General features: G+C 38.1%; 1 protein-coding gene across 1 annotated transcript; it reads right to left on the bottom strand.

Moving 5' to 3' along the window:
- Window positions 1–93: 93 nt before the first annotated feature.
- Window positions 94–18,046, bottom strand: LOC139174824 (nucleoplasmin-like). The gene is made up of 7 exons (XM_070765453.1): window positions 17,824–18,046; window positions 13,695–13,770; window positions 12,739–12,821; window positions 9,668–9,787; window positions 7,516–7,609; window positions 3,144–3,244; window positions 94–244 (listed from the first exon to the last, which is right to left on the bottom strand). Exons 2-7 carry the CDS (start codon window positions 13,753–13,755, stop codon window positions 218–220), a joined length of 486 nt encoding a protein of 161 aa, XP_070621554.1. The 5' UTR covers window positions 13,756–13,770; window positions 17,824–18,046; the 3' UTR covers window positions 94–217.
- Between the last annotated feature and the right edge of the window lie 3,902 nt (window positions 18,047–21,948).

Below are 21,948 nucleotides of genomic sequence, written 5' to 3'. Positions count from 1 at the left end.
TGATAAATAACATTGGCTTGAGTCACTATCAAAAAAATTGTCACTTTAGCATCTGCCTTTCCCAACCACCCATCCAAAAAGGAGACCACGGTAGACCACAAGCAAATAATTGCTTTTACTGCAATACATTTTAATCAGGTTTCTTTAGAATAATCCATTGGCAGGAACCAATCCAAACTCGGTCCTTTGGCAGGTCTCCAGATAATATTTGCTGCAGCTAGGAAATTTGATTCGATGTATCTTCCTATGGAGAAGAAATCCAAAGATCATTCACACAACCCACGTTACAGAATTGTTGGGGAGAAAATAGGAGGAGGATGGATAATTAGGCATCTTTGGTGACTTGAGTTATTGATAAAATAAAGGCAATATTAAAATAAGTAAATCAGGACCAGAACTCACAGTATCACAGATTTTAGCCTGATGCCTTAACACTACATCAAACTGGCTTCTCAGTTAGGAAGTTTTTTCTAAGCAGGTGAATACTTTGGCAATGCTATTGAAAGCCACCCACCAGTTTTATTTGGAACTTATACAACATGTAGAGACCTTCTTGGAAATAAGGAGGATGCTGAACACCGATTCATTATTTCTCAACAAGCTAGCTTCACCATTATTTTTAACTGTAAATATATTTTAACAAAACAAACAAGCAAACAAACAGAAGCCAGAAGAAAAAGGGAAGCTTGTGAGTTCTATGGTCGCCATATTGTCTAGGATAGACACAAACTTCTGTACAACTAGCATATGGGGAATTGCATGCACTTTTTCTGTTTCCTGATTAGTAATCAGTATGTAAGATGCTCTATCTTGCTGTTTGCAACGACATTATTATAGTTCAACACGATAGCACCCTAAGGCCAATTAGAGAGATTGTGGCGATGAGCTCCTTATGTAACTGGATAGAAGTTAAGCATCAGGATGGAAATATTAATATATTCAAATGAATAGAATTTAATTAGAAAATGTATACATAACTACCTTGCCTTCAGTAAAGCATGGCTTTACTGAAGGCAAATCATGTCAGACTAATCTCATTGATTTCTTTGACTATGTCACAAAGGTGTTGGATGAAGGTGGTGCTGTGGATATTGCCTATCTGGACTTCAGCAAAGCCTTTGATAAGGTTGCACATAAAGAGCTGATAGATAAATTAGTGAAGATTGGACTTAATTCCTGGATAGTTCAATGGATTTGCAGCTGGCTGAAGCGTAGACCTCAGAGAGTTATTGTTCATGGCGAGTATTCTGAGCAGAGACAGGTTACAAGCGGTGTGCCACAAGGGTCTGTTCTGGGTCCTATTCTTTTTAATATGTTTGTGAGTGACATAGGGGAAGGTTTGGTAGGGAAGGTTTGCCTATTTGCCGATGACTCTAAAGTGTGCAATAGGTTTGGTATTCCTGGGGGAGTCGGTAATATGGTAAATTATTTAGCTTTACTAGATAAATGGTCAAAGCAATGGAAACTGCAGTTTAATGTATGGTATGTATGTATGTATGTTTGGTTTTTATATTAATTGATTTTTAATCATCAATACCAAATTACTATTGTACACTGTTTTATTGTCGCTGTTAGCCGCCCCGAGTCTCTGGAGAGGGGCGGCATACAAATCCAATAAATAAATAAATAAATAAATAAATAAATAAATAAATAAATAAATAAATGTTTCCAAATGTAAAATAATGCACTTGGGGAAAAGGAATCCTCAATCTGAGTATTGTATTGGCAATTCTGTGTTAGCAAAAATTTCAGAAGAGAAGGATTTAGGAGTAGTGATTTCTGACAGTCTCAAAATGGGTGAGCAGTGTGGTCGGGCGGTAGGAAAAGCATGTAGGATGCTTGGCTGCATAGCTAGAGGTATAACAAGCAGGAAGAGGGAGATTGTGATCCCACTATATAGAGCGCTGGTGAGACCACATTTGGAATACTGTGTTCAGTTCTGGAGACCTCACCTACAAAAAGATATTGACAAAATTGAACGGGTCCAAAGATGGGCTACAAGAATGGTGGAAGGTCTTAAGCATAAAACGTATCAGGAAAGACTTAATGAACTCAATCTATATACAGTAGTCTGGAGGACAGAAGGAAAAGGGGGGGCAGGATCGAAACATTTAAATATGTCAAAGGGTTAAATAAGGTTCAGGAGGGAAGTGTTTTTAATAGGAAAGTGAACACAAGAACAAGGGGACACAATCTGAAGTTAGTTGGGGGAAAGATCAAAAGCAACATGAGAAAATATTATTTTACTGAAAGAGTAGTAGATCCTTGGAACAAACTTCCAGCAGCCGTGGTTGGTAAATCCACAGTAACTAAATTTAAACATGCCTGGGATAAACATATATCCATCCTAAGATAAAATACAAAAAATAGTACAAGGGCAGACTAGATGGATCATGAGGTCTTTTTCTGCCGTCAGTCTTCTATGTTTCTATGTTTCTACCTTTCTTAAATACAAGTAGTTCTTGACTTACAACCACAACTGAGCCCAAATTTTCTCTTTCTTGTCTCAGTTGTTAAGTGAATCACAGCAGTCGATAAGTTAGCAGGGGTGGGCTACTGCCCGAACAGGGGCAGGGGACGCTGTGGAGTAGTGAAAATGGAGCTCCACCCCAGAGCACCCAATTTTCCCTGAAAGATGTTGAAAGAAAATGCAGGATGTCCTGCACAAGCCACGCCCACAGTGTGGTAGTAACAATTTTGATAGCCCTTCACTGTAAGTTAGTAACCCAGATGTTAAGTAAATCTGATTTCCCCATTAACTTTGCTAGTTAGAAGGCCACAAAAAGTGATCACATGAGTTTGGGACAGAGCAACGATCATAAATATTTGCCAAGCATCTGAATTTGGATCACATGATCTTGGCGATGCTGGAAAGAAAGTCATTTTTTTTTCCAACATAAAAAAAATGAAACTTTGAAACTTAAAAAAAAATAAAACTATTGAAACTTTGACTGTTCCCTAAATAAACTATTGTAAGTCAAAGAGTACCTGTACAAAATTCTGAGCTGGAAACTATATAGGTGGATAGATGTTAATTTTTTTTAAAAGGTGGTAGAAAAGTCTGGAAAAGTAAGAAACTTAGCACGACTGAACTTTATCAATCCATCCACCCCGACTATGGAAACCCTTCATCCATAACTCACAGGTGGCATCTCCGGACTTGGTATTTCTTCATCAAATCTGTCATCATCAATATCGGTATCATCTGGAATGTTATTATCCGTGGGCTCGTAGTCATCTTCCACTTGCAGGAGAGAATTGCAAGGCAGTAGTAAACATAACATCCACCACCACTGGGCCCCTTTGAAGAGCATCCCGCTCCTTTCCCTTAGCACCCAAAAACACTCTGGACCACCAGCAAGGAACGTCTGGAAGCAGCGTGCCTAACGGTGGCCTGAAGGAGGCAGCTGGTAGACCTTTCTTTGACCACTGTTATCTCAGCCACCGTCCTCAGAACCGACAAGAGTTCTGTGACAGTTAAAATGAATCCATGGAATGGAAACCAGAGAAGCATGTGATGTCACAGAGGCAGCAAAATCTTGGGATTTTTAAAAAAAATACGCTGGGATAAAAGCAGAGAATCACAGATTAAGAGTTGGAAGGGACCACGGAGGTCTTCTAACCCAACTTCCTGCTCAAACAGGAGACCCTATACCATTCCAGACAAATGGCTACCTAGTCCCTTCTGAAAAGCCTTCAGCGATGGTGTTAAGTTCCTCTACTGAAGAGGCAGGAGAAGTTTTAGTGGCTTCAGCTCTTTGTTGGTCATAGCTAGCAAACATCAGCAAGGCCCTGCTATAGGCAAGCGTTTAAATAGGGAGCCCTTTAAGTCGGGAGCCAATCAGATTTTACCTGCTTGAGTTCTTGGTCAGACTGGAGTGAAAACTTCCCATCTTCCCAGGACACAACATCCCTCCCCCCTTAGTTCAGCACATAATTTTGCATATGTAATCATTTAGATATGTAGGGCATGATATTGCTCTAGTTGACCTGTGCAGTTCATTTTGGGAGTTGATTTGAGTCGCAGAGGACGTGTTCTCTCTCCCGGGCTCCCTCTGTGGAATTTGCTGGAATATCAAGTTTGAGGCATCGGCCTCAGCTGGACTGGACTCATCATTGTCGCTGGGTGATGCCTCAGGATCCACAGATAAGTGAACAGATAAGGACATGGTTAGGATTCAGGCCTCTTTCTCAGTCGTTGTTAAGTGGTCAGCGGTCTCGTAATTGGTCCAGATGCCCCCGCCATTGTCTGCCATTCCCCAGGCTGACTATATATGATTTGGGGCCCAGGTAGTGAAGTTTCTTGTGTAAACTAGATCACTTATTTGGAATGTTCTGATTTTCTCCCTGCTGGGAGCTTCCCTTATGTTGTGGTAATTTGGGTATAACCTATACAGGACAGAGCTGAGCTTCCTACCCATTGGCTGGGCTTTTGCCCATAGTTGTGCTTGGGGTTATATGTTGAGTTGCTAAACATCTGTCTATTCAGTTTTGCCAGTCCCCTGGGTCTATTGGTCCCAGGGCTTCTTTAGTGGCTCTTATTGTGCATTCTACTAACCCCAGGGTAGGCAAAGTTGGCTCTTCTATGACTTGTGGACTTCAACTCCTAGAATTCCTGAGCCAATCATGTTAGCTCAGGAATTCTGGGAGTTGAAGTCCACATGTCATAGAAGAGCCAACTTTGCCTACCCCTGTATTAACCCATTGCTGCTCAGCTAGAAATGGGCTATTAAGGTGTGTTTTATTCCTTGAATGATGTGGACATTAGCTGAGGCCCATTATCAGACACTATTGCATCCAGCAGCCCATGCATGGCAAATAATTTTCTTAATACCTTGATAACTGCTTCTGTTGTTGTTATGGGTATTAATGCAACTTCCAACCATTTAGAATATGCCTCGATGACTAGTAGAAATGTTTGCCCATAGAATGGCCCCGTGAAATCTAAATGTATGCGTGATCAAGGGGCCCTGGGTTGTTCCCATTCATACATGGGGGACTGGGGGGAATGCCCTAGATTCCTGGCATGGAGTACACCCTGCAAACCAATCCTCTATGTGTTTGTCCATTTTGGGCAGCCACACTGTGGAAACTTTACACTGGACCTCAAGCATCTTGCAGAGTGGGCCTCTCCATTCTTCCTCCATACTCTGGGTCCTTGGTTTCCAAATGAGATGCAAAAGTTTCCATAGTTTGTGTTGATTTGGGAAGTCATGTCATCTCCTGGTATTTGTCCACTGTGCTTCAGTAAGTCCAGGGTCAATGCAGCCATCTATTGGGAGATTTTGGAGCATTCCATACTTCCATCTGCATACGAGCTTTATGGGAATGGTGATTTCCCAGCAGGATTTGGCACCTGCCCACGCTGCCCAAAGCACCAAACCCTGCTTCAATGACCGTGGGATTACTGTCCTTGATTGGCCAGCAAACTCGCCCGACATGATCCCCATAGAGAATCTATGGCACATTGCCAAGAGAAAGATGAGAGACATAAGACTGAACAATGCAGAAGAGCTGAAGGCCGCTATTGAAGCATCCTGGTCTTCCATAATACCTAAGCAGTGGCTGATAGCATCCATGCCACATCGCATTGAGGCAGTAATTGCTGCAAAATGGGCCCAAACCAAGTACTGAGTACATAAGCATGGTCATATTTTTCAGAGGTCCAATATTGTTCTATGTACAATCCTTTTTTTATTGATCGCATGTAATATTCTAATTTTCTGATACGGGGGATTTGGTGTTTTCATGGGCTGTACCCCGTACTCATCACAATTATGACAAATCACAGCTTGAACTATCTTGCCTTGCATGTTATGCGGATACAGTGATGCCTTGTCTTACAAACTTAATTGGTTCCGGGACGAGGTTCTTAAGGTGAAAAGTTTGTAAAACGAAATAATGTTTCCCATAGGAATCAATGGAAAAGCGATTAATGAGTGCAAGCCCAAAATTCACCCCTTTTGCCAGCTGAAGTGCCCATTTTTGCACTGCTGGGATTCCCCTGAGGCTCCCCTCCATGGGAAACCCCGCCTCCGGACTTCCCTGTTTTTGCGATGCTGCAGGGGAATCCCAACATCGCAAAAATGGGCGCTTCACTGGCAACGGAAGTCCGGAGGTAGGGTTTCCCAGCGAAGGGAGCATCAGTGAAATCCCAGCATCGCAAAAACACTGAAGTCTTCAAAAACCCACCTCTGGACCTCTATGTTTTTGTGATGCTGAGATTTCACTGAGGCTCCCCGCGCTGGGAAACCCCACCTCCGGACTCCCCTGCAGCATCACAAAAGCACGGAGGTCTGGAGGTGAAGTTTCCCATGGAGGGGAGCCTCAGGGGAATCCCAGCAGTGCAAAAACACGGGTGCTTCGCTGGCAACAGAAGTCCAGAGGCGGGGCATCCCAGCAGTGGCGGTGGGTTTTTAAGGTGAAAATAGTTTGTAAGAAAAGGCAAAAAAATCTTAAACCGCGGGTTTGTATCTCGAAAAGTTTGTATGACGAGGCAGTTGTAAGACGAGGTATCACTGAATCTCATATATTATGTTTCACCTTTTAAGTTACATTATTGAAATAAATGAACGTTTGCACGATATTCTAATTTTTCGAGTTTCACCTGTACATTCAGTATGCCTGTATTTACAAAGAAGAAGCAGTTTACAAAGAGGTCGGTTGTTGTTGTTATTGTTTTTTTTAAAAGCCCAAGCTTTGGAAAACCTCTTCTTCTCCTGTCTATAGCTTCAATTGATAATCTCTCCCACACTTTCTTTTTAAAAGAGAAAGCAAATGCCTAGATAGTACTATTTCACAGTACAATTACAGTTAATATTCCATCACAGAATCCATATAATCCTTTCCCAATTTTATGACTAAACCAAAACATCAATAATAACTTTCTTGTGATGATGGAATTAAGGGTTTGTTCCACTTGAGGGGCACCAGTTAGGGAAGATTGACATTTATGGTATTAAAAACCCATCATGTATTAATTATGTCAATCATACTTAGTTTTCCCAATCCACTCCTATACTGCTATCTGGAGGTTGTATGGCAGCTGTTGCCAATGCTGCATTGAGCAATAATTCATTGACAACAAAAATTGCATGAATTAACTGTCATGATATGTTAGCTGCTGCTACATATACTCTCTGAGGATACAAACATATTCTCCCCATATCCTGTATATGTTTACATGAGATAAAAAAACTATTAATTCCTGATTGTATATGTTATCTAGATCAGTGTTTCCCAACCTTGGCAACTTGAAGATATTTGGACTTCAATTCCCAGAATTCCCCAGCCAGCAAATGCTGGCTGGGGAATTCTGGGAGTTGAAGTCCAAATATCTTCAAGTTGCCAAGGTTGGGAAACACTGATCTAGATTCAGTCCTCTACATCTTCTCGTAGTTTGCCAAATGAATTTCTACATACAGACTCCAGGTCACATCTCCTGATCTAATTATCTACTCGCTCCTTCCTCGTCTCTTCTCATACATGCATTTAAGAAACATGGCTTCTACTTACAGATCAGGTGCTGCCCGTTGAGATACACTGGACCCATTCCCGATTTTAGGATAAAGGAAACTGGGGGAAGCAATTCAAAGCCATCAAGGCAGACCTGTTATTAGAAAACAGATATTGTGTTTCAGAATGGTGCTCTTATCATTCTCCTACAATATATGCAGAATGGCCTCATCATCTCGAGGCTCGACTATTGTAATGCTCTCTACATGGGGCTACCTTTGAAAAGTGTTTGGAAACTTCAGATCGTGCAGAATGCAGCTGCGAGAGCAGTCATGGGCTTCCCTAGGTATGACCATGTTACACCAACACTCCGCAGTCTGCATTGGTTGCCGATCAGTTTCCGGTCACAATTCAAAGTGTTGGTTATGACCTATAAAGCCCTTCAGGGCACCGGACCAGAATATCTCAGGGACCGGCTTCTGCTGCACGAATCCCAGCGACCAGTTAGGTCCCACAGAGTTGGCCTTCTCTGGGTCCCGTCGACTAAACAATGTAGTTTGGCAGGACCCAGGGGAAGAACCTTCTCTGTGGCGGCCCCAGCCCTCTGGAACCAGCTCCCCCCAGAGATTAGAATAGCCCCCACCCTCCTCGCCTTTCGTAAGCTTCTTAAAACCCACCTTTGCCGTCAAGCATGGGGGAACTGAGATATTCTTTTCCCCTAGGCCTTTACAATTTATGCATGGTATGTTTGGTTTTATAATAAGGGTTTTTTAGTATTGGATTGTTATATGCTGTTTTTTATCACTGTTGTTAGCCGCCCCGAGTCTACGGAGAGGGGCGGCATACAAATACAATGAATGAATGAATGAATGAATGAATGAATGAATGAATGAATGAATGAATGAATAAATAAATAAATAAATAAATAAATAAATAAATAAATGGTGATAATGTATGATTGCATGTACATTGATTATATTGTGTTGTTGTTTGTATGTACACTGAGAGCTTTTGCAACGGAGGCAAATTCGTTGTGTGTCCAATCACACTTCATCAATAAAGTTTTGTGTTCTGTTCTATTTTCTATTCCATTTTCTATTCCATTCTATTCTATTTCTTCACTGCACTGCACCACACACCATGCCATAGTGGGACACCATGCCATACTGGGACATTTCCAAATAACTAGTGAAGGGCTACCAAAGTTTTTACTACCATAATGTGGGCATGGCTTATGCGGGATGCCCTGTATTTTCTTTCAACATCTTTCAGTGCAAATTGGATGCTCTGGGGTGGAGCTCCATTTTCGCTACCCCACTGTGCCCCCCCCCGGTCTGGACAGTAACCCACCTCTGCAAATAACTTTTCATCAGATATTGCCTAGTTCAGTGTTTCCCAACCTTGGCAACTTGAAGATATCTTCAACAGATATTTTGCTGGCTGGGGAATTCTGGGAGTTGAAGTCCAAATATCTTCAAGTTGCCAAGGTTGGGAAACACTGGCCTAGTTGATAGCTCCCTAATGCACTTTAAGATATGAGTGCCTAGAAAAGCACCTCTCCAAAGCATGTCAAATTGTTAGTTAGGAAGACTTCTGAACCATTTGTAGAGAACAGATACAAATTAAATTTAAATAGCGTAAGTTATTTAATGTAAATTTAAAATATCGTGTTTCCCTGAAAATAAGACAGCGTCTTATATTAATTTTTGCTCCCAAAGATGTGCTATGTCTTATTTTCAGGGGATGTCTTATTTTTTTCCAATGAATTGTATCCTGTATCCTGCTGCAGAAAAAATGCATCCAAACATGCAGCCGCATGTTGGATGCGTGTTGGATGTGTTTTAAATCTGATTGATGCAGCGTCCAATTATCTCTGTCTCTGGGGACAGCACACAATTTATGGACAGCAGTGTTATTCTTGACAAATGTATCTTTTTCTTTTATATATGTTGAGAGCATATGCACCAAGACAAATTCCTTGTGTGTCCAATCACACTTGGCCAATAAAATTCTATTCTATTCTATTCTATGTTCTGTTTGGGAATGCTGAGAAACGAAACGTTCCCTACATCTTACTTTCGGGAGATGCCTTATATTAGGCAATTCTACGAAACCTCTCCTACGTCTTACTTTCAGGGGTGACTTATTTTCAGGGAAACAGGGTAGCATAGCACTTCCACACCCCTATACTGTACATTCCTTTATGCATTACCATTGGTAAGACAGAATTTTTCAACGATACAATGGGTACAGGCTCGGGAGCACTGGCCATGTTTCTGGACTCGACGGCCACCACATGGGTCTCATCATCAGCATCTTCCCCCAGGGACACCTTGATGGTAAGGAACAAAAAATGGTCCATTCTGAGCATCTACGTAGCAGCTTTTACACATCTTCATATGGGAGCCTTCACAAACCATTTGTGAAGAACAGATACAAATTAAATTTAAATAGCTTAAGTTATTTAATATAAATTTAAAATTTAATCCTGGATGCCCTGTCCACTATTCTTCAGAGTACGTAGAACAGGCAGCATTTTGAAAACCAGAAGCAATTTAAGGCATTGTTGGACTACAGCTCCCATCATTTTTGGCATTTGGCTATGTTGGCTTGGGAGGAGAGGGATTGGTATCTATGAAAATCTAGAAGGAGCAGAAATTTTGGATACAGTGTAAATTTAGATAAATGGGACACAATCTGGTCAAAAAATTATAAATTAACGAAATCAGTGGCATTTAGAGAAAACATACATAAAATGTACTATAGATGGCACCTCCCTCCTGCAAGATTAGCGCAAATGTATACCGGGATAAATCCACAATGTTGTAGATGCAAAGAACACATGGGGACGTATTATCATATTTAGTGGACCTGCCCAAAAATAAAGACATTTTGGATCAAGATTCAAAAATGGATAACGGATATACTTCAAATTAAGATAAATAGAAAACTTGAAGCTTTCCTTTTAGGAATTATTGATCAAAAATAGACAAAAATAAATATTATTTAATGATACATATACTGACCACAACTAGAATGGCGGTAGCCCAGTGTTGGAAACAACCTAATCCACCGAAAGACTCACTAATATTAAAAAAAAAATTGGCTTGTGCGGAATCTGATGCGTTAACTCTTAAATTAAAAAACAAGGAAGACTCTGATTATTATAAAACATGGAATTGTTTTTATGATTGGTTCAAGAGGAGAAATGAAAGTTCAAACTAAAATATGACAATAGCAATATATTCTGACATGTTTTTCTTTGATACAATAGATTAGATACGATATATATACAGTTGTTTAGTGAAAACAAAATCTTTATGAAAGTGAATTAATTAACAAAGAGTGTATAGAAGGCGGCTAATAAAATAACAATAACAAATAAGATATTGATAACCAAAAGAAATAATAGTGAATACCAACTGTTTTTCTTCACCAGAAAATAATTTGATACCAGAAGGGATTGTATTTTCCCTCCTCACAGGAGGACATTAATGATATATTCTTCATTACTTGTTTATTGTTGTTATTGTTTTTTTTCCTTTGTTTTTGTATGTATTTACTTTCTTCTATGTTTTATTTTTTAAATCAATCTAATAGAAATCATTTTTAAAAAAAGAAAATCTAGAAGGACACACATTCCCCATCATTAGTTTATGAAGAGGAATACTTTCCAGAAAAATGTGAAGAATTAGGTCTAGAGTTGCAACAATATTGGAAAGTTATTGTTGGAAATCTTGATGCACTCCAAGCTTAGTTGTTTGCTAGCAACTGTTTTATTATCTGCACATAGGCAGTTCTCAATTCACAACAGTTCATTTATAGTTTTATTTACAATTTACGAATTTACAATGGCACTAAAAAAAAGTGACTTCTGATAATTTTTCACCTTTATGACCATTGCAGCATCCCCATGGTCACCTGATTTACATTCAGATGCTTTGACAACTGACTCACATTTATGATGGTTGCAGTGTCCAGAAATCATGTGATCTCCTTTTGCAACCTTCTGACAAACAAAGATTGATTTAACAACCCCATTACTCATTTAAGAACTGCAGTGATTCACTTACCAATTGTTGTGAGAAAAGTCGTAAAATGAGGCAAAATTCCCTTAACAAATTTCCCACTTGGCAACATAAATTTTGGACTTAATTGTGGTTGTAGGTTAAGGACTACCTTTATAAATAGGGGAAAAACTCACTGTAATTAAATGTCTGGGTAGATTCTCAGTCATCCAAGTCCTAGCTGTCCCAAAATTTAATTTAGTTTAGTAATAATTTAATTTAATTTAATTTAATTTAATTTAATTTAATTTAATTTAATTTAATTTAATTTAATTTAATTTAATTTAATTTAATTTAATTTAATTTAATTTAATTTAATTTAATTTAATTTAATTTAATTTAATTTAATTTAATTTAATTTAATTTAATTTAATTTAATTTAATTTAATTTAATTTAATTTAATTTAATTTAATTTAATTTAATTTAATTTAATTTAATTTAATTTAATTTAATTTAATTTAATTTTTCCGCCCAACTCCTGACAGTCTCTTGATGGTGTACAACAATAAAACTATACAAAAATTAAAACCCCAATATTAAAAAAAAATCCATCCACCTATCATTCATCACTTCTGGATGGAGCTGAGTGTTATTGCTCAATGGCTCCAGGCCTGCTGGCAAAGCCATGTTTTTAAGGCCTTTTGGAAGGCCACGAGGGTGGGGGCATTACGAATCGCCAAGGGAGATGGTTCCAGAGAGCTGGAGCCACCACAGAGAAGGCCCTCCACCGGAGCCCCACCAGCCAGCACTGCTTGGCCGACGGGACCTCTGATCGGTCGCTGGGAAGTGTGAGGCAGAAGATGGTCCCTGCTTTTTCAAAAACTTTTATTTTTCCTTGAAGTCCTTTCTCTTCTCATCTGAGAAGGTTTTTCCGTTCTTTTCAAAAAGCCTCTTTGGGATAGCTAGGACTTGAATGACTGAGAATCTACCCAGGCATCCAAGAATTTTCACTGGTTTTGACAGAATGGTGGGGCTATGTGGATAATAGTTCTGATAGGAGAGAGGTTGGAAGGATCATATTTATTTGAAGTCGTCGGGTCTTAGCACACTTCTTGAGAGTTCTTCAGGCCACTTGGGGGTTTATCTGTTCCCACACTTACTAGCACTGATGGCATTACCTAGTCAGGTAATGAAACAGCTGCAGGCAAACACCCAGGCTCAGAGAGCACCAAATTCAACCCTGATCTACCGAAATTCTCTTCTATTGAAACTTACCGTCCTCAAATATATCAAGTGTTCTAATAAGTCATCCTCTTCTTTCACTACACATCTCCGGGTGGTGTGATTCAATTCACAACCTATACAGAGACATCATTAAACCATACAGGAAAAGGATAACATTTACTAAAAGATATATTGACCTGGGCTAAGCTAAAAAATGTATTTTGCATGTTTTCCTGAGTTACTTTTTTTTTACTCAATCTGATGGATTCTCCCTCTCTCTTCCCCCTTCCCAAAAATGAAAACAAAATAAAAAAATTACAAGAGAGATGGAATTTTGCTTACCCATCTTAGTTAAAGAGATGACTGAGGTCAGTTCCCAACGCCACAAATTTATTTATTTATTTATTTGTCAAACAAGTATAGTATTATAGTACATATTAACATAACATAACATAAGTAGAACTTAGTAATAGAAAGGATAATAAGACAATAGGATAGGGACATTAGGCACAAAAGTGCACTTCTGCTAAACAAATAATTCCCTTGCCACTATCAAACTATTCACTAAGGCTGCATTATTATTACTACTTGTTTTTCCTCATCATTCCTATGACTGTAACTTGTTGCTTGTAACCTTACAATTAAATTAATATTGTTTATTGCTTATTTGACACCTATGACAATAAGTGTTGTACTTAATGTTCTATTCTATTCTCTCCACTATTCTGCAGTCTTTCAGAATTCTTACTTTTCAAAGGGAGATATGAGATATTATGAAATTATTCAATCTATCTGCCTTCTTAGGGGAGAAAAAAGAGGGGAGAAATCGTACCCATCAACATTTGGTTGCTGCATTTCTGCAATGTACCCTGAGATGATCTGAGATGTTCCCCGTGGACCAGTCTAATCTAGCAAGTTTGCTATCAATAATCTCAGTTCATTTTTTAAAAGATCCAAGATTTAGTAAAAAGAGGATGTTCATTTTACTAGCCCCCAACATGTCTTACCCCAAAAAAGAGACGCATGACTTCTGTCAGCAGAAGATGAATTTGAGGAAAGTGAGGCCATCTTGTTTAGGTAAATCTGGAAGAAGAAGGGCCAACAATGTCAAGGAGAAGCAGAGCTGAAAATTTCAGAATATGACAACTCCAGAACTCCAGGAGAGTTTAAGGAAGCCCCAACATATCTGGAGGGAAGCAGGTTGATTAAGGTTATCAGCCTTTGCACTACTCATTCCCCAAACTCTTTTGGGTAAATAAAAGCATGTACAGAGCTTTGTACAGAGCTAAGAGACTTTGGCTGAAGTGCCTCTTCAAAATGTTTTGATGTTTGAGTAAAGTAGGTCCCAGGCTTGTTCAAAAGCCCTATTCACCAAAGTGGCAGCTGATTGAGATAGAATGACCCTCACCCCAGGCACCGGGAAAGCAAACAGGCCTCATCAGAGCAACATCACTTTGCATATCTGTGGCACCTATTTCCAATGCATTATGCAGATTCATTCCATTTTCAGGGCTGTTTATTCTTCTCGCAGAATAGCTGTATTATATCAGCTTCACACACTGCAGCTCAAAACATTATCATATGTTTCATATCATATCATATCAAACCCCCAACACTTTACCCTTAGATTATCTACGTTGACCTATCCAGATTCCTAAGAGGTCAGTAAGGGGCGAGTACAAGTGCACTAGAGTGCCTTCCGTCCCCTGTCCTATTACTCTCCTATATATCCTATATCTCTTCTTCTATTCCTATATCTCTTCTTCTATTCTTTCATTGATATGTTCTATTCCTATATCTTCTTTTCTATTATTTCTTAGATATATTTTACTATGAGTATCTCCTGTATAACCATCATGTATTTTACTATGTGTATATAGATATACAGTATACCCACTAAACCCCTCATTGTGTATTGGACAAAATAAATAAATAAATAAAATTAATGTTAATTCCAGACCACTTACAAAGGGTACTGTGCCCCCTAGTGGTCCATTAAGGCCATTGCAAACTCCTATCTCAAAAAGCTTGTGTTGTTCAAAAGAAGGCTTTCCCTAGGATAGCTTCTGCAGCTTGCTGGAGAGAATGCCCAGCTCACCAGCTCCCCCTTAGGGATGGATGGGATAATAAAGAGATTATTATACAGAATTGACTTGGCAGGAAATATGCCACCAAGGGAAAGCAGGCAAGTGTTTTTGCAATTTACATTTGGTTTGGTTTTGTGGTGTGAAATTGAGAGCTGACCCTCCCTGTTACTGCCTAATAGCTACCCAATGATTCTTGGCCAGCAACTGGCAAGTTGTAATTGCAAATCTGCAGCACTGGCTGAGAGCTGGCAATTAAAGACCCAGTATTGCAGTTGCTTCATTTCTTTTGTGAAATTGGAAAGCTTGGGTGAAGGAAAGTCATCCGTAGGCAATGAGCCATGGCTCATTTAATATGGTTCATAAATAAGCCATTCATAGGTGCATTCATCAGAAACTGTTCTCTGCTACCACAATGAATGGATTCAAATGGATTCTAAGCCAGAATCAGCAAACCATATTATATCACTATGAATTCAGTCTTTGAACCTAGAGGTTTGCTTACTTGCTTGTTAATTTATAAGTGGAGGTCACCACCTGAGGCAGACACTAATTACAGTACAGTGTTCCCTCGATTTTCGCGGGGGATGCGTTCCGAGACCACCCGCGAAATTTGAATTTCCGCGAAGTAGAGATGCAAAAGTAAGTACACCATTTTTGGCTATGGACAGTATCACAAGCTTTCCCTTAACACTTTAAACCCCTAAATTACCATTTCCGATTCCCTTAACAACCATTTCCTTACCATTATTACTAGTACTCACTATTGAATAAGACACTTAGTGATTCTAATATTTATAAACATAATTATTTATTAAAAATAATAATTTTTTTTGTTATTCATTTGCAAAAATTATTAGTTTGGCGATGACGTATGATATCATTGGGCAGGAAAAACCGTGGTATAGAAAATAATCCGCAAAGTATTTTTTGATTAATATTTTTTGAAAAACCGTGGTATAGGCTCTTCGCGAAGTTTGAACACACGAAAATCGAGGGAACACTGTACTTGCAATGTGTTGCCTTAAAAGTAGTATATACCTTAAAAGCCTATTGTAAGGATCACAACTGTTTACAGTTGATTAGTAGCTGCATTCAGACAAAATAATGATCATCTCTAGTTGTAACTTTGGTTTTCTGGAAGACAAAGTTGTACAGGACCAATCTAGTTCATTTATTTAAGAATTGGTTTGTTAACTATTCATACTACAAGTAGTCTTCAACTTATAACCTCACCTGAGCCCAAAATGTATGTTGCTAAGTGAGAAATTTTCTTAAGGGAATTTGGCCCTGTGTTATGACTTTTCTCACTACATTTGTTAAGTGAATTATTATTATTATTATTATTATTATTATTATTATTATTATTAATTAGATTTGTATGCCGCCCCTCTCCGAAGACTTGGAGCGACTCACAACAAGAAAACAGTACAAATCCAATAGTTAAAAACAATTTAAAACCCCTTCATATAAAAAACAGTCATACATCTCAGACAAACCATACATAAAGTGAAAATGGCCCAGGGGAATCAATTTCCCCATGCCTGACAGCAGAGGTGGGTTTTAAGGAGTTTGCGAAAGGCAAGGAGGGTGGGGGCAGTCCTAATCTCTGGGGGGAGTTGATTCCAGAGGGTCGGGGCCGCCACAGAGAATTGTTTCATCAAAGGGACCCAGAGAAGGCCAACTCTGTGGGACCTAACCGGTCGCTGGGATTCATGCAGCAGAAGGCAGTCTCGGAGATATTCTGGTCCAATGCCATGAAGGGCTTTATAAGTCATAACCAACACTTTGAATTGTGACCGGAAACTGATCAGTAACCAATGCAGACTGCAGTTCTTAAATACTGCCATTAAGTGAACCTGGTTTCCCCATTGATTTTGCTTCTCAGAAGGTCACAAAAGAGGATGGGGTGTGAATCATGTAAATCATGTAACCCTGGGGATGTTGCAATAGTCATAAGTGTGAAAAATGGTCATGTCACTTTTTTTCAGTGCTGTTGTAACTTTGAATGGTCATCAGATGACCTGTTGTAAGTCAAGCACTACCTGTATGTTGTTAAGTGTGGTAGTGAATTCACCCACTTTGTGGGTTCTCAAAACACCTTGAACTGTGCATCAAATAACTGACGACTTTGGACATGCTAAGAACACAGTCACATACTGAAACAAAATTAACTCTAATCTAGGTCAACATATCTCCAAATGCTGCCTACTGGATCCTCATTTGATCTACCTATTAGGTATTATTACCCATTAGCATATCAGGTGACCCTAGTGCTGTGTTGATTCAGTAATGAACTAATCAACTAATCCAATTCAATGCATTGCAAGGCTAATAGCCAGTGACTAATAATGCCAAGAATAGGAGGATCTTAAAGTGCCCAGATATACTTAATATTCTAATAACCAATATGCCACTACCATATTTTGACATAGAAAGGGCGTCATAGTTACTAGAAATAAAGTTTTCACCTTATTTTTTAGTAGCACTCAGATTTCACAGCACCTTATTTTCTAAACCACTTTTCAAGGAAGGAGGGGAAAAACCCTCTTTAAAGAAGACTGAAACAAACCTCTATGTTTTGTATTTTGCATGACAACCTACAACTAAACAAGCTTAGTGTATTCAACTTCTTTTTCTAGATTCACGCCACACACTAAACTATGAACTGTGAAAAAACTGAGCTTGTCCAACATACACTGATTGGAAATATTCAGTATGGGTTCAGTATAGCATATGAACACAGCTGAGGCCAAGCAAAATACTACAGAAAGGTCCTGGTAATTACTTCAGAAAAAAAATAAATCACTTGTAATTTGTAAAGTTAAACAAGCATAAATTTAGGATGCTAATGACATGTACACTCACAGTCTTAACATATACAGCCCATGAACTGCTAAACAAATCTAAGCACAAATATAATCATAGTTCTTCACCAAACTGTGTACTATTATCTCATAGAATAATTTCTATGCATAATACAAACCAAGTTACAAAAAACATGCACCTAATATTTTACTTAGTAATATATCAGTCATAGCAAGCTACTTACAGAATTAATAGAGCATTAAAAACTTGGGAACCTTTACGTAAACCTGCTTTTACCTCCCCCTTTTATTTGTTCTAAGATGTGGAGCCACACCCCAGGTGCTACAGGCCTGTAGCTTTAAATTCCCCCTCCATAGAGTTGCGAAATTTTACTTCCTCTTTTTACACAGAATCAGTAGCATGAAGGAAGCTGTCCACTTAAAATTTGCTTGCCTTACAAATTAATCTTTGTTTGCCAGCCTTTGGCCCTATTATTGTCAAGATGAGCCTCATTTGCTTGCTATTTCAGGCAAGTTTCTATGTGCTGAGTTGGAAAGCTCTGATTTCCTAGGTGATATTAAACTGCAATTCCCAGGAGCCTCAGCCAGCATAGCTAATGGTGGAAGAGTCTGGGCAGTGTAGTTCAGTAGCATCTACCATCTTCAGGTGCCCTGTGCTTCTCAAGAGTGTATTCATTTGGGGAGGGATTGATGGTAGTGGTTAAAGCACCAAGTGAGAATCTGGGAGTCCTTGAGTTTTTTGTGCCAGCCGTAAGAAGAAGGCCATGGCAAATCAGTTCTGAAAAAAAACTTTCAAGGAAACTATATATTGAATTGGTCAGGCAGTCTCCAGAAACTGAACACAATTGAATGGAAAGGGGGGCGGGGAGAAACACCAGTGGCTCTCTTAATGAACTACAATTCCCAACAACTCTCACTATAGTTCATTCTGGCTGGGGTACTGATAATTATAGTTCAACAGCAGCTGCAAAGTTAGTAAAGTAGTAGTAAAAAGCAAATGTTCTATCACTCTTCACATTCTTGGGTTTACAGATGGAGCACACAAACATTTTATTTCTGGCAACTAGGATACCCCTTCTATGTCAAAATATGGAAATAGCATACTGATATGTAGGATTAATAGTACATAAATCAATAGTAATAGTAATTTTACTGATGACTAGTTACTAATTTACACTAATATTAGTATTAATAGAATGTTAAGTACTCTAGAGAGTTTCTTCCAGTAACATGAATGACAACTCAGTCCAGCAGGGGGCAGCAGGAAATAACTTGTAATTGAGTCTTCAAGCTAGAGCAACTTTCCCAATTAAAGTAAACCGAATTAAAGCAAATCTTTGTTTTTCTGCTTGGGGGAAAACTAAAAGAAACTAGTTCTGATCTTATAAATGAGGCTGAAATAGTTCCATTTCCATTTCCAGAATTTAACGCTGACAACAAATTAATTTGTTTTGTCAGATGTGGGCAACCAAATGACATTTTGAATGTCAGCAGTAAATCTAGCTTATCAGATTTCAACACTTAAGAAAAGTGTAAAATCAGGTGGCTAAGGTTATAATTAATGGAGATACTACAAAAAATATAAATATTGAAAAAAGAGTTAGGCAGGGATGTCCCTTATCTCCTTTAATATTTATTTTAGCGATTGAAATTCTTTTAATACAAATACAAGCTAATAAAGATATAAAAGGTCTAAAAATTAAAAACCAACAATACAAAATTTTAGCATTTGCAGATGATTTGGTATTTAATATAGAAGAACCAATAGAAATTGGAGGAAGACTTTTGGAAGAGATTAATAAATATGGTAAGGTAGCAGGTCTAAAAATAAATAAGCAAAAGACTACAATGATTTCTAAAAATTTAACGGATAATGAAAATCAAGTATTGGAAGGGAAACTCGGAATCCAGATAGGAAAAAAAATTAAGTATTTAGGTGTAAACATAACCATAAAAGTCATAACAATTAAGGACGATAATTATACAAAATTACTTGAAAAAATAGAGGAGAAACTTAATAAATGGGATAAGCTACCTATCTCAATGATAGGTAGAATTTCAGCAATCAAAATGGTAAGTCTCCCACAACTATTGTATCTTTGTCAAAAAAATCCCAACTAATTTAAATAGAAAATATTTTGAGAAATTTAATAAAATTATAACAAATTTTGTATGGGCAAGAAAAAGGCCAAGAATTAGACAATAATAGTTTGGCTCAAGGAATGGATAACTCTGAAGGATAAAAGACTTCTCATGCTTGAAGGACACAATTTACATCTAGGCTGGCATGCATTTCTTATGACTGGAAAAGATAAAATATTTTCTTATTTTAAAACACATAAAATTTGAAATGTCATAAATGAGACATGGTCAAAAATAAAAAATCAACATTACAGTACCTTCAAGTGGAAGCTATAATGCATCCCAATGCAATTGATACTAAAAAATGAATTACCTACTATGATTTACTAAATGAAAGGGGAGAATTAAAAACAAATGCACAATTAGATAATGAAAGAATTAAAATTGACTGGTGGCCACTAATGCAAGTAAAAGCAAAATATGAAGAAGATAAAAGGAAAAGGGGAATATTAAAAAAGAAATTCGAGTTGGATTTGATAATATTAGGTCAGGAAAAAAAATACAACTTTTTGTTAAAATACAAAGACAGCTATAATTTAAAAGGAAATATTCAAAGTTGGCATAAAATTTTTGAATGCCATAGATCCAGATAAATGGGATACAATTTGGAATGAGAATTATAAATCAATTAAATCCGTCTATAAAATGTACTATAGGTGGTATCTCCCCCCAGCATGGCTGGCACAAATGTATCCCCTATTAAAGCCAAATTGCTGGAGATGTAACGAGAAAGCAGGGACCTATTTTCACATTTGGTGGACCTGCCCACAAATAAAGAAACTTTGGAATAAAATACATAATTGGATAGAGGAAAAGACTAAAATTCAAATTAATAAAAAACCTGAAACATTTTTATTAGGCATTATGGATCAGAAGATGGGAAAGAAACAATACTATCTAATGTTACATATTTTGACTGCGGTTAGAATTTCAATAGCACAATATTGGAAAAGTAAAGACCTCCCAGATGATTCAATGTTAATTTAAAAAAAATTGGACTGTGCCGAAGCTGATATGATGACGCATAAAATAAACAATAAAGAAGATTCCGAATATTATAAGACATGGAATGACTTTTACAAATGGTTAGAAGCAAGGAAAAAATAAAAATGAAATGTTTATATGGAATAGATAATATTTATGCAAAGAGGAATAAATTTTTTATAATTATTAAATCTTTCGGGATAAATTATAAATGATTTGATATACTAGAAATGTTTTAATATACTTATAATCGATTGAAAGCGGTCGAAAGCATAACAAAATACTGAATTGAGTGAATAACCGAAATCATTCTTTTTTTCATATTACCGTCTGTATTAGCCATGGAATATAGTTATTGTAAGATGTGTTTGATGGAGATGTACCAAATGATTAACCAATTGATACATTTCTTTTTGTTTTGTACATATGTTTTGTTTTTGTATGATTTGTTTTTTAATGTAAATAAATCAATAAAATTTATTATTTTTTTAAATAAGAAAAGTGTAAAATCATTTGAAAGGCTGCAAGTCATGGATAGTCCATGTTGTCAAATTGTCTATTTTGTCCACGATACTGCAAGACGTCTTTGCCCTAACACACTTCTTTTTAAAGTGCTGCAGGGTTTTTATTTTGTTACTAAAGTTGCAAACATCTGAAGATGCATTCATCTGTGGAGATTCTCAGTTATCCAGGTCATGGTAGTCTCAAAGATGGGCTGCTAAGGTGGAACGGTAACATGTGCTCTCCCACGTGGCTCTGATTGCTAGTGGAGTCCAGGACAATTATGCCACTGCACCTGGGCAGGTAGAGAAATTGCACGCAGACACCCTGGGTTGAAATGCTACTCGTTTGGGTGGGTTTGCAGGAATCAGCAGTGGGCTACTAGCTGGAACGCTAAATTGCACTCGTCACCACGGCTCGTAAGTGCTTTCGGTGCCAGTGCGATTTTGCTTCTGCACCTGTGGAGGTAACAAAATCGTGCACGGAGCTGCAGTTGCGCCCGTGTTTCGGCAAGGGTTTTTTGCTTCCGCGTATGCCGAAAATCGGGTGCACCTGCGGCTCTGTGCGCAATTTTGCTACCTCCACAGATGCAGAAGCAAAATTGCACTGTCCCCGCAAGCATTTATGAGCCACGGCAGCAAGCGCAATTTAGCGTTCCAGCTAGTAGCCTACCGCTGGTCGTAACCGATAGTAACAAATGCTTCTGGTTCACAGAACTGGTA

This window comes from Erythrolamprus reginae, chromosome 12 (genome assembly GCF_031021105.1).
Source record: "Erythrolamprus reginae isolate rEryReg1 chromosome 12, rEryReg1.hap1, whole genome shotgun sequence".
Lineage (NCBI taxonomy): Eukaryota > Metazoa > Chordata > Lepidosauria > Squamata > Dipsadidae > Erythrolamprus > Erythrolamprus reginae.
Note: the sequence above shows the minus strand (reverse complement) of the source record. Positions and strands in the feature narration are given on the sequence as shown.

Excerpts from the sequence above, each read along its gene's own strand:
- LOC139174824 (XM_070765453.1), bottom strand. The coding sequence starts at position 13,755 with ATGGCCTCACTTTCCTCAAATTCATCTTCTGCTGACAGAAGTCATGCG. Across the intron at positions 3,245-7,515 it reads CAACGGGCAGCACCTGATCT|TGGAAGATGACTACGAGCCC; the intron begins GTAAGTAGAAGC and ends CTCTCCTGCAAG. Across the intron at positions 245-3,143 it reads CAAGTCCGGAGATGCCACCT|GAAGATACATCGAATCAAAT; the intron begins GTGAGTTATGGA and ends TCTTCTCCATAG.